Source organism: Madurella fahalii (assembly GCF_045866475.1).
Source record: "Madurella fahalii IFM 68171 DNA, scaffold_6, whole genome shotgun sequence".
Classification (NCBI taxonomy): Eukaryota; Fungi; Ascomycota; class Sordariomycetes; order Sordariales; genus Madurella; species Madurella fahalii.
The window spans coordinates 1,359,186-1,371,457 of NW_027263976.1; the positions used below are offsets into that span (position 1 = coordinate 1,359,186).

The 12,272-nt window shown below is 58.2% G+C and overlaps 5 protein-coding genes across 5 annotated transcripts; 3 read left to right on the plus strand and 2 right to left on the minus strand.

Annotated features, from left to right (window-relative positions):
- Window positions 1-32: 32 nt before the first annotated feature.
- TPI1 (triosephosphate isomerase) lies at window positions 33-996 on the plus strand (the record flags this gene model as incomplete). The annotated part of the gene is made up of 4 exons (XM_071065852.1): window positions 33-70; window positions 164-234; window positions 295-909; window positions 968-996. 4 exons carry the CDS (start codon window positions 33-35, stop codon window positions 994-996), a joined length of 753 nt encoding a protein of 250 aa, XP_070921953.1.
- A 317-nt stretch (window positions 997-1,313) lies between these two features.
- Window positions 1,314-1,848, minus strand: MRPL51 (mitochondrial 54S ribosomal protein mL43; the record flags this gene model as incomplete). Its single annotated transcript, XM_071065853.1, has 3 exons — window positions 1,314-1,605; window positions 1,668-1,750; window positions 1,810-1,848. The coding sequence occupies 3 exons, from the start codon at window positions 1,846-1,848 to the stop codon at window positions 1,314-1,316; spliced, it is 414 nt and encodes a 137-aa protein (XP_070921954.1).
- Window positions 1,849-2,220: 372 nt separating this feature from the next.
- MFIFM68171_10435 (uncharacterized protein) lies at window positions 2,221-3,760 on the plus strand (the record flags this gene model as incomplete). The annotated part of the gene is made up of 4 exons (XM_071065854.1): window positions 2,221-2,482; window positions 2,544-2,671; window positions 2,722-2,827; window positions 3,075-3,760. The coding sequence occupies 4 exons, from the start codon at window positions 2,221-2,223 to the stop codon at window positions 3,758-3,760; spliced, it is 1,182 nt and encodes a 393-aa protein (XP_070921955.1).
- Window positions 3,761-4,698: 938 nt separating this feature from the next.
- MRT4 (mRNA turnover and ribosome assembly protein) lies at window positions 4,699-5,650 on the minus strand (the record flags this gene model as incomplete). Its single annotated transcript, XM_071065855.1, has 2 exons — window positions 4,699-5,338; window positions 5,460-5,650. 2 exons carry the CDS (start codon window positions 5,648-5,650, stop codon window positions 4,699-4,701), a joined length of 831 nt encoding a protein of 276 aa, XP_070921956.1.
- Window positions 5,651-7,663: 2,013 nt separating this feature from the next.
- MDR1 (GTPase-activating protein) lies at window positions 7,664-11,772 on the plus strand (the record flags this gene model as incomplete). The annotated part of the gene is made up of 2 exons (XM_071065856.1): window positions 7,664-10,080; window positions 10,140-11,772. 2 exons carry the CDS (start codon window positions 7,664-7,666, stop codon window positions 11,770-11,772), a joined length of 4,050 nt encoding a protein of 1,349 aa, XP_070921957.1.
- Between the last annotated feature and the right edge of the window lie 500 nt (window positions 11,773-12,272).

Genomic DNA, 12,272 nt, shown 5'->3' on the forward strand with positions numbered 1-12,272 from the left:
TCACCGTCTCGTCATACTCAACACCGCCCAACATGGCTCGCAAGTTCTTCGTCGGCGGCAACTTCAAGATGTACGTGGGGCGTGTTTTGGCCTACCCCGCCATGTGCTGCAAAACCCCGCGGCGAAGCTCTGGGAGCTAATCAGACCACCACGGCCTGACCAGGAACGGGACCAAGGAGTCCATCAAGAGCATCGTCAAGAATCTGAACGAGGCACAATTGGACCCCAATGTTGGTATGTTGACGGATTCTACGTCTTGGATGGCTGGTAGCACAGTTAACCCTTGCGTTGCAGAGGTCGTGATCGCCCCGCCGGCCCTCTACCTCCAGCTCGCCCGGGATCAGCTCACCAAGGCCGGCGTCGAGGTGTCGGCACAGAACGTTTACGACAAGCCCAATGGCGCCTTCACAGGCGAGATCAGCGTGTCGCAGCTCAAGGACAGCAACATCCACTGGACCATCCTGGGCCACTCGGAGCGGCGCACCTTGCTGGGCGAGACGGACGAGGTGGTAGCTTCTAAGACCAAGTTCGCCATCGATGGCGGCGTCAGCGTGATCTGGTGCTGCGGCGAGTCGCTGCAGGAGCGCGAGGCCGGCAACACCATTGCCGTCATCGAGAAGCAGCTGGCCGCCCTGGCCGCCAAGGTCACGGGCGACGACTGGAAGAAGATTGTTATTGCCTACGAGCCCATCTGGGCTATTGGCACCGGCAAGGTAGCCACGGTGCAGCAGGCCCAGGAGGTGCACGAAGCCATCCGCAAGTGGCTCAAGGAGAAGGTCAGCCAGACGGTCGCTGACGAGACGCGCATCCTGTACGGCGGCAGCGTCAACGGCAAGAATTGCAAGGACCTGGCCAAGGAGAAGGATATTGATGGTTTCCTGGTTGGCGGTGCCAGCCTGAAGCCCGAGTGTGAGTCCTCCCGTCTGTCCGGGGCTATACATTGTAGAAGCTGACATGCTCCGGGCAGTTGTCGACATCATCAACTCCAACCAGTGAGCTTAGTCGTCGAGAGTCAAGACTCCCGAGCTCACCGCGGGATCTAGGATTACCGAAAAAGCGGAAATGGAAACACATTTGCGAGGATATAGGGACAAACAGAATTTCTCTAATAGATAAAAGCTCAATCGATGCTAAGCTCAATCACCTGTCGTCCCTCTCCAGCGCATATAATGCACCGTGACTCCAAACCGGGACACTCGCAGGGTTGGGATCTATGCATTATTTTTATATTGTACAAAGCCGTCCGAACCTGAACGCGCTTTTGCCATGTGATATATTCATACTCATACAGTCCATACCACAGCACCCGGCCTTTACACCTGCATTCCGTTGCCGTGATACGGGGACCAGATGCCCCTGACAGATTCGTTGATACTCGACACCGGCTTTGTCGTCCTCTTCAGTGGCTCGCCGCTGGCGTCCCTAAGCAGCTCAACCTTCTTGAGGATCTCGTAGGGCTCCATGTTTCGCACGCAGATGGCCTTCTCGCGGCCGTTGATGTAATGGCCGACGATTACGGGGTGCTTAGATGGTCGGGGAGAGACGACGAACTCGATCTGGGGGTGGGCGGCAGCGAACTTGGGAAGGAGGGACTTAATGAAGCCACTGGGATATGGTGAGCAACAGAATCCTTATACGGAAAGGGGTAATAGAGGAACGTGACATACTTCATGCCCCTGGAACTGCCTGCCCAGTCGCAGTAGTGCAAGTCCATCTTCTTGCACTGCAGGATGAAGGCGCCAACGCCATTCTGGCGCACGATTAGTTTTCTGACCCCAATGACCGTATGTGAGATGCTATGCTTCTTACACGGCCGGTGGAAATATGTTGTAATGCTTTTATCGTCATCGTCGTCGTCGTCGTCGGCCCAGAAGCATGATCTGGATCGCGAGTGGGATTTCGGTCGAAAACTGTCCACGGCCCGAAGTCAGGCGCGCAAAAAATAAGTGGACCCAGTGACCTCGGATTGGTCTCTTTGGGCCGTGCACGGTGGGTGCACAGCAGCAGAAATGACAAGGCAGGCTTGCTTCAGAACCGCGAGCCTTCCATTTCCGAATTGCTTGTCCTTGCAACCGTCAGACCCGACCCGTCTTCATCACGGGTGCTGCTGTGAACCGGTAAACAACAGCAACCGGACCTGAACCACTACCTCTGAGCGTCTTTGGTGAACGGTCAGTCGCGTTTCCAGAGACAGAAGCACAACCAGAAACAGCATCCGCGATGACCGACAGGCTACCGCCCAATCTCCTCGCGCTCTTCGCGCCTAGGCCGCCGTTGCGCTGGGTGCCCCCATCCGATCATGCGCCCGAGCAGCGCAAGACGGCTGCCGTCTCCGGTCTTGCAGAGTACCTGCCCGCAATGGCAGAGTATGAACGCGAATACGAATATCACCCGACGGAAAGCTGGCTCGAGGCACGCGACCGCAAGAAGCGCGAGAAGCAGGCCGAGATGGAGAAGATGGCCGTAGAAGGGCCAAAGAAATGTAAACGGCCTATGGCGCTGTCCGTCGCGCTTGTTGTCAACTTGCTAACTTCCCTTGTTAGTTAACCCGCACGAGGATCCCAACATCCGCGGCGATGCCTTCAAGACGCTGATTGTGGCGCGCCTTGACTATAGTGCCGACGAGAAGGATCTCGAGCGCGAGTTTGGTCGCTTTGGCCCGATTGAACGCGTACGTTTTCGCATGCGCTCCACTCATATATGACGCTGACACTTGGCTAGATTCGCATTGTCCGTGATACCCATGCCCACGAGAAAGGCAACAAGAAACAGAAACCGCACCGCGGCTACGGCTTTGTAGTGTTTGAGCGCGAGAAAGACATGAGAGGTAATGCTGCCAATCTGATACTGTCACCTTACCGCCCGCCGATGCCAACCCTCGGATACCCATGGCTCTCAAGCTTGCCAGTCCTGCAATCTTCCCCCTCCCCCTTTTTTTTTTTTTTTTTTTTTTTTTTTTTTTTTTTTTCTCCTTCCCTCTCCTACCTTTCCCTCCCGCAATCATACCTCAAAAGGTAGTATCTTCGATGGTAAGGCGTGACTGACAAATGCGCATCTGGCGCGTGCGCAACTAGCTGCTTTGGACGGTTGTGACAACATCCGCATCAAGGACCGCCGCATCAAGGTTGATGTCGAAAGGGGCAGGACGGTCAAGGGTTGGAAGCCGCGCCGTCTGGGCGGTGGCCTTGGCGGTCGCGGATACACCAAGGCTACGCTGAACAGGCCCATGGGCCCCAGCGGGTTCGGCGGTGGGTTCCGGGGTGGCTTTGGTGGCGGATTCAGAGGTCGTGATCGTGGATTTAGGGGCGGCGGCGGCGGTGGCTACGGCGGTGATCGTGGATTCCGCTCTGGTGGTGGCCCCGGCGGCGGCGGCGGCGGATATAGCAGCCGCGGAGGTGATCGCGGTTTCGGCGGCCCCAACGGTGGTTATTCTTCCGGGCCCCCTAATGCACCCAGCGGCCCCGGCGGTGGCTATGGCGGCCGTGACAGCCGGCGGGACGGCCCCGGAGGCGGCGGTGGGTATGGCCGCGATGGCGGCTCACGCTCATATGATGACAGATCTGGCGGAGGCTATCGCGACCGCAATCCCCGGCAGTCTGGCAGCAACATGGAGCCCATTCGACCGCGCGGCGAGAATGGTGGGTACCACGGCAGCAGCCATGGCGGCCGAGATTACGACCGGCCCCGAGACAACGACGATTCTCGGAAACGCGGCTACGAAGGCGGATACGAAGATCCCAGAAAGCTGCGACGCTACTAACAAGACTACCCGGCGGCGTCTTGTGGTAGGTATCAGTTTCTTCACTGTCATTATTCTCGTCTTCCTGAATCGTCTCGACAATGAGGGTAAGCCGACATCTGTCGTCCACAAGACAACCCACCATCAGGCACCAATACTCCAGTCACCCAACAGTCAGCGGGAAATGCCGGGCAAGATCCATGATTCGGCCAAGGTAACCTCTGCACCCACACCAGGTCAAGCAGGTTAGGCCCACCAAACTGCGCATCTGGTTAGCCCCGACGCATTCCACGCCCCATGGGTACTCGCCACCACTTGAAGCCAGCCAACAAGTCGTCCCACATTCATTGGTCTTTCCATCACGAATATGCTTTCAAATGGGAGCGCTCGCGGGAAGGTAAACCTTCTTCATTGTACTGTACTTATTATTCCCTGACGTATAAAAACGGAGCAAGTGTGAAGAGAGAGGGAGAGGGAGAGAGCGGTTATAGGTAATAGCGTTTATGCAAAATGGAAACTCAGAGAAGGTAAGGCCAGGTAAGGGACTGTATTGCTTCCTATATATATCTGGCCTGGGAAACTCAAGAAGGCTGTCGGCCGTTGCCATTGCCCGACGGCTCAACTTGTATGAAAGATTGCCGGTACCCCGACCTTACAGAACAATAGGAGAAGCAGCAGATGAGTGCCCACCCAATTGTCGACGACTCAAATTGGTAGACTTGTAGACTCGGCTAAGTGAGCAAAAGACGTAGTCTATTTGTTTCTGCAGTCCCATTTTCTTGTCCCCCCTTGATTCTGTAACACCAGACGCCGGTAAAAACCCATAACTAGTAACCCAGCCCAGATAAAAGCTATGGTATCATGCAGATAACTTTCCCAAATATGCACACACCCACACAACGACGAATCAAACCGAACCGAGCCGACCAAGACAGCAGTTGGAGTGCATGACCGGTCCCTCACTCGTCATCTTCGTCGCCGTCATCTTCCTCCATCCTATCCCCCGCGTCCTCCTTATTAGCCGTACCATCACCTTTCGCCTTCTTCCTCTCCTTGGCCCCTTCCAACTCGGTCACCTCGCCCGTCGCCGCGCTCCAGTACGCCACCAGCGTCACGCGGAACTCGCTCATGCACACGCTGAACAGCTTGAGCAGCCGCGTCTGCCGCGAGTCGAGCACATCCCCGGCCCTGCAGATGGTATACCCTTGGCCTTCCCCGCCGTCCCCGCCGCCGCCGCCGTCGCTGCCCAGGCAGACCTTGCCCCTGACCATGCGCGTCGGCATGCCCAACCGGCGGAGCTCGGGCTCGAGCGTGTGCGCCACGGGCACGTCGTGCTCGGCGGGCACCTCGCCGCCCGTCGAGTACACCACGCCCGGCGGCACCGTCACGGTGCGGCTCGCGACGGCGCCTGCCCGCGCAAAGTCGACGTGGCTGAGCGCCGAGAAGTACGACGTGATGGCCGCCGGGTCCCGGTTCGTGAAGAGCAGCCCCACCGAGCCCGACAGGTACGCCGTCAGGCGGTCCAGCCCGTCCGCCTGCGCGTCGGCTGGCGTCGTGCCCAGGGCGCGGGCGGTGAGTTTGGTTTTGCCGAAGAAGATTCTGTTGGTGTTATTTTTATTGTTCTATGCTAAGTAGTTGTTATAGAGAAGGTGGAATGGCGGCGGAAGAGGGGGGGGGGGGGGGTGGGGAGGCATGGGACCGGGGAAAGATTGCTGCTCACCGGCAATCGTTCAGTTCGTGGCGCACGTCCTTGAGGTAGTTGTTGCGCATGTTGTCAACGCTAAAGACGAAGCAGTGCTGGTACTGCGTGATGCACTCGCGTATGTTGGCAAACAGCTTGTCTTTTTGCTCGCGAGTCTTCTTGGTCACCTGGGTGAGGTGGTAGACCTTGGCTCGTTTTGACTTGGGCATTTTGGGCTGGGCTGGTTATTGTTTCGGACTGGGCTGGGGCTGGGCTTTGGTGGTTTGTATCGGGAAGGCTTAGGTCTGGAATCGAGACGCTTTCCGCTGTTTCTCCAAGCCGTGGTACTCTTTCGACAAACCAAGACCAGTCTCTCGTTGGATCTTGACTTTGGGTTATTTTTTTCTGCCACGGGAATTTTTGGGCGGTGTCGCCCGCCTCCAACATTGATTGGGTGAATTGGGCGGGGACTAGTGGACCCCGCCCAGATAGGCCTCCATGTTACTTCGCCGCCCGATAACTTTAAGATGAGTTTCTTGCCCGCTAATAGCTAGAGATCGGCCATGCAAAAAAGCGGAGAAGAACGAACAGGACGTGGGAAAACAATGATATCTTCTACTGCTCAGAAATGATTTTCTGATTACATGTTTCGTCTAGCACCGGACTGAGCGAGCAATTATGCATGAGCAGGGTTGGGGTTGTACTCGGCGTCTTTGCTCCTGGCTGTTAGTCTGTTAGTCGGTTACACGGGATTGGCCCAATCCACCGATGTTGATGGATGCGGTGTGAGAACTAGCAGACATCGCACTGTCTCGGATGAGTCAAGTGTCGGAATCGGCTAGAAGCCTACCATAGGGCTGAAGAAGCGGTGCGGCTCTGGATGTCTCCGGATCTGCAGTTCATCGCACTCGGGCACATATCAGCCAACGTCAGCGGCGTGGCCAAGGTGCCGATGCCCCCGTGGGCCTAGGATTAATAATTTCGCGATCGAGAGCCGCATCCTCATCCGTGTAACATGCGCGCAGCGCGCAGCAACGAGCCTGGAACCTGCAGGGACACAAAATGCCAAGTGTCAAGGGTCTCTCTCATTGCCGGTCCACAAGCTTTTACCATCATCTCGAGACGCACGGGTCTTCTTGTGCCGTTCCCCTTGTGCTGTACGCCCCCTGCGGATTTATCCGCGCTTGGGATTGGCCTGTGCCAAAGTTGTGCGAACAAGTAAGCTCGGCGCTCGGTGTTTGTTAGACCCCGGAATCCCGAGTCGTTCGAAACAGGGCGGAGCCAGAGGTGCAGTCTTGATGAACACGTTCAGTCGCACCCCCATGCCGCAAATCCTTCTTTTCAGACGCTGACAGCAAATGCGTCATACGGCATCATTCTCCTTAGACACGGAGTGTTTACGCCGTTAATTCCGCGGATGGTCGTTCTGCGCTTCGGACATATCCCCCCCAAGAAGCCGGGCAAATTCGTTTCCCGTCGGGATTCGTGGCGGGTGGTAGGTGCTTCGCTACTGTGTACGTAGTACAGTACAAGCTCAACCGGGCGCAAATTTGCGGGGTGGAGCTTGGACCCGCCGTGTCCAGGGGTGCTGAAGACTGGTGCGGCGGGTTCTTTGTGCTGGATGGGCTCGATGGGAACTTTGGTCTCCCCCTTCCGCGTCGGCAAGGTGGCAAGCTACGGACGCCGATGACTCCCCGCGCTGGGGAACTCGGCTGGACCGGCGTCATCCTTGCCCTCCCAACCCGCGCTGCATGCATGGGCCTTTCTGTTTTCGGAGTCATTGATATTTGATTACGAGCATGGGCGAGGGCCTGGAATCGAATTGGTGAGCAAAGTCCGAGGGAGAATGGCCTGCCTCAAAGGTCTTATTCAACTGCCAAGCGCCGTTCCCACTGCCTCGGAGACTTCACGTTGCCTTCTTCATATTCTCCTTGTTCCCGTGCTCGTTGTCGCCACAGCCTGCTCGTAGCTACTTCAATCATCCCGTCCGAGCATTGCCTGATGCTTCATTGTGCGCTAGATTCGAGCTAGGCGCTCGGTTGGGACTGCAATTAGTTAGGGGCCGCGCCGAGCTCTTGCAACCTCGGCTGCTGCGTGCTCTTCAGCTCAATTGCGCGGCTCTACGCAGTAAATAAGCCGTCTGCGCGGTGTCCGACTGATTTTCCACTCCTCGGGTTCGAGTCGGCCCCCCTCCCTCCCCCTGCCCCCCAAAAAAAACCACCGCTGCCACTTCCCCTGTCGTCATGGGCGCCGATATGAACGAAAAGGCGCCGGTGGCTGCACCGGGGGTGGCTGCTTCCGGCCGCGCCTCCAGCCACGGCACCGAAGCCTCCGCCTCGGGAACCCCCAACAACAAGGAGTCGCCGGGAGGAGGGAGCGCGCTGGACCTCACCAAGGCCGACAGCAAGATTGCCGTGCCCAAGGATGACGCCGAGACCGACCCCTTCGCCCACCTCCCGGAGCGCGAGGCCAAGATCCTCAAGGACCAGGTCTACACGCCCGATGTCAAGGTCGGCATGGCCACGCTGTACCGCTACTCGTCGCGCAACGACATCCTCATCATCATCGTGGCCGCCATCTGCGCCATCGCCTCGGGCGCCGCCCTGCCCCTGATGACGGTCGTGTTTGGCAACCTCCAGGGCACCTTCCAGAACTACTTCACGCCCGGCAGCACCATGACCTACGACGAGTTCGTCGGCGAGCTGTCGAGCCTGGTGCTCTACTTTGTCTACCTGGCCATTGGCGAGTTTGTCACGTCCTACGTTGCCACGGTGGGGTTCATCTACACGGGCGAGCACATCAGCGCCAAGATTCGCGAGCACTACCTCGAGAGCTGCATGAAGCAGAACATTGGCTTTTTCGACAAGATAGGCGCCGGCGAGGTCACGACGCGCATCACGGCCGACACCAACCTTATCCAGGAGGGCATCTCGGAAAAGGTCAGCCTGACGCTCGCCGCCGTCGCCACCTTCGTCGCCGCCTTCATCATCGGCTTCGTCACCTTCTGGAAGTTGACGCTCATCCTGATCAGCACCGTCGTGGCCCTACTGCTCTGCATGGGCACGGGCTCCACCTTCATCGTCAAGTACTCGAGGCAGAACATCGCCGCCTACGCCGAGGGCGGCTCGGTCGCCGAGGAGGTGATTAGCAGCGTCCGCAACGCCGTCGCCTTCGGCACCCAGGACCGCCTGGCGAAGCAGTACGACACCCACCTGACCCGCGCCGAGTCCTTTGGCTTCAAGCTCAAGGGCACCCTCGGCGTCATGGTTGCCGGCATGATGTGCATCCTCTACCTCAACTATGGCCTCGCCTTCTGGATGGGTTCGCGCTTCCTCGTTGACGGGGAGGTGACGTTGAGCAGGGTCTTGATCGTCATGATGAGTGTCATGATCGGCGCCTTCAACCTGGGGAACGTTGCGCCAAACATGCAGGCCTTCACGACGGCGCTCGGCGCGGCGGCCAAGATCTACAGCACCATCGACCGTAAGTCTCCGATCGACCCGTCAAGCCAGGAAGGCGCCAAGCTCGAGAACGTGGCCGGGACCATCCGTCTGGAACGCATCAAGCACGTCTATCCCTCACGCCCCGAGGTCGTCGTCATGGACGATGTCTCGCTCACGATCCCTGCCGGCAAGACCACGGCCCTGGTCGGCGCCTCGGGAAGCGGCAAGTCGACAATCATTGGCTTGGTGGAAAGGTTCTACACGCCCATAGAGGGGACCGTGTATCTGGACGACGTGGACATCTCGACTCTCAACCTCCGCTGGCTGCGGCAGCAGATCTCGCTCGTGTCGCAGGAGCCCACTCTCTTCAGCACGACCATCTACGAGAATATCCGCCACGGCCTGATTGGGACGAAATGGGAGAACGAGAGCCCCGAGAGGCAGGAGGAACTGATCCACGAAGCCGCCAAGAAGGCCAACGCGCACGACTTCATCACGGCCCTCCCCGAGGGGTACCAGACAAACGTAGGCGAGCGCGGCTTCCTGCTCAGTGGCGGCCAGAAGCAGCGCATTGCCATCGCCCGGGCTGTCGTTTCGGACCCCAAGATCCTTCTCCTGGACGAGGCCACTAGTGCGCTGGATACGAAGTCGGAAGGCGTGGTGCAGGCCGCGCTGGAGGTTGCGTCCGAAGGCAGAACTACCATCACGATCGCGCACCGGCTGTCGACCATCAGGGACGCCCACAACATCGTCGTTATGTCTGAGGGCCGGATCGTCGAGCAGGGGACCCACGATGAGCTCCTCGAGAAACGGGGCGCGTACTACAACCTCGTAACCGCTCAGGCCATTGCGGCGGTCAACGAGATGACGGCCGAGGAGGAGGAAGCCATGGACAAGGAGGAAGAGCGGGCCCTCATCCGCAAGGCGTCGACGCGCAACGACCAAGGCGCAAGCGGAAGTGCGCCCGAAGATCCAGACGATGACATCCGTGCCAAGCTCCAGCGCAGCCAGTCGGAAAGGAGTGCCAGCTCGATGGCTTTGGCCGGACGCAAGACGCAGCCGCAGGTCAAATACAGCCTCTGGGCGCTGATCAAGGTGATTGCCAGCTTCAACAAGCAAGAGTGGAAGCTCATGCTGGTCGGTTTCTTCTTCTCTGCCATCTGCGGTGGCGGAAACCCAACCCAAGCCGTGTTCTTTGCCAAACTCATTAGCGTTCTGTATGTGGATACCCTGACAGGTCGTGAAGACGGCGAGTGAGCTAACCGAAGCGTGCCAGTTCCGTGCCGGTCACCCCCGAGACGAGAGCTACCATTCAGTCTGAGGCCTCGTTCTGGTGTCTCATGTTTCTCATGCTGGGTCTCGTCATGTTCATTGCTTTCACCATCCAGGGCGTCCTTTTCGCCAAGTGCAGCGAGCGTCTGATCCACAGGGTCCGCGACATGTCGTTCCGGTCCATGCTCCGGCAGGATGTGGAGTTCTTCGATCTCGACGAGAACTCGGCCGGCGCCCTCACGTCGTTCCTGAGCACCGAGACGACGCACGTTGCCGGTCTCAGCGGCTCCACGCTAGGCACCTTGATCATGGTGTGCACCACGCTGGTTGCTGCATGCACCGTCGCCCTCGCTATCGGGTGGAAGTTGGCGCTTGTGTGCATTGCCACAATGCCCATCGTCATCGGCTGCGGTTTCTTCCGCTTCTGGATGCTGGCACACTATCAGCGGCGGGCGAAACGCGCCTATGCCGGCTCTGCCAGCTACGCCTCGGAAGCAATCACGGCGATGCGCACCGTCGCGGCGCTGACTCGGGAGGACGATGTGCTGCGGCAATACAGGGAATCGCTCGCCGTCCAACAGCGGGCGAGCCTCATCTCGGTCCTCAAGTCCAGCCTCTTATACGCGGCCTCTCAGTCTTTCATGTTCCTCGCCTTTGCCCTCGGCTTCTGGTATGGTGGCACTTTGATTGGCAGCCGCGAGTACGACATGTTCCAGTTCTTCGTTGTCTTCTCGTCCGTCATCTTCGGCGCCCAGTCTGCTGGTACCGTCTTCAGCTTCGCCCCGGACATGGGCAAGGCGGCCGAGGCGTCGCGCGATCTCAAGACGCTCTTCGAACGCAAGCCGAGCATTGACACTTGGTCTAAGGACGGCGACAAGGTTGAGGCGATTGACGGCACCATCGAGTTCCGGGACGTCCACTTCCGCTACCCGACGCGACCGGAGCAGCCCGTCCTCCGCGGCCTGAACCTGACGATCTCCCCGGGCCAGTATGTTGCGCTTGTGGGCGCTTCCGGGTGCGGAAAGTCAACGACGATTGCGCTCCTAGAACGCTTCTACGACCCGCTAGCCGGTGGCATCTTTGTCGACGGCAAGGAAATCAGCAGCCTCAATATCAACGAGTATCGCAGCTACATCGCGTTGGTGTCGCAAGAGCCCACACTGTACCAGGGCACGATCCGGGAGAACATTATGCTCGGCGTGTCGCGCGAGGTGTCGGACGAGCAGATCAAGTTTGCATGCCAAGAGGCCAATATCTACGATTTCATTCTCTCTCTCCCCGACGGTTTCAACACGGTCGTCGGGTCCAAGGGCGCGCTGCTCAGCGGCGGCCAGAAGCAACGTATCGCGATTGCTCGGGCTCTGGTCCGCGACCCCAAGATCCTGCTGCTCGACGAGGCCACCAGCGCGCTGGACTCGGAGAGCGAGCACGTCGTGCAAGCGGCGCTAGACAAGGCCGCCAAGGGGCGGACAACCATCGCCGTGGCCCACCGGCTGAGCACGATCCAGAAGGCCGACATCATCTACGTGTTTGACCAAGGTCGCATCGTGGAGCAGGGCACGCATGCCGAGTTGATGAAGAAGAACGGGCGGTATGCCGAACTAGTCAATCTACAAAGTCTTGAGAAGCATAGGTGAAGTTAAAAAACGGGGTTGTGGTTAGAGGTTTAGACGGGGGGGCAAGAACAAGGAGTACATACCATGGATGGAGCCAGGCGTTTTGGATTATCTACACCACGAGCCTGGCCACGCCACTCTTGTAGCATATATGATTTGGAATGGTCCAGTACATATCACCATAGAATTTAATCCCCTTTCTGTTCACGTTTGCTCAATGTTGCAATACCACAATGTCGGTAATCGACACATAAAAAATAGGACGCCAATGCCCACTTCAGGTTTCCGGAAGCAATTTGTCGCAGAAGCACAGTCCTCAAACGCTGAAACGTACTCTGTTGTCAGTGTTTAGAGACAAGAGGACGGCGGCGTGAGAACCAGTCGAAAGTGTCGGGCGCATTTCCCGGTTTGTCAATTGATTGACTGACGTGGCCAAAATCCAGGGAGCCGAGGTCTGTTTGCCACCACAGCAACGACATTGGTCGTAAGCTTTTCGAGACGCGAAGCTTCCCACCCCACCT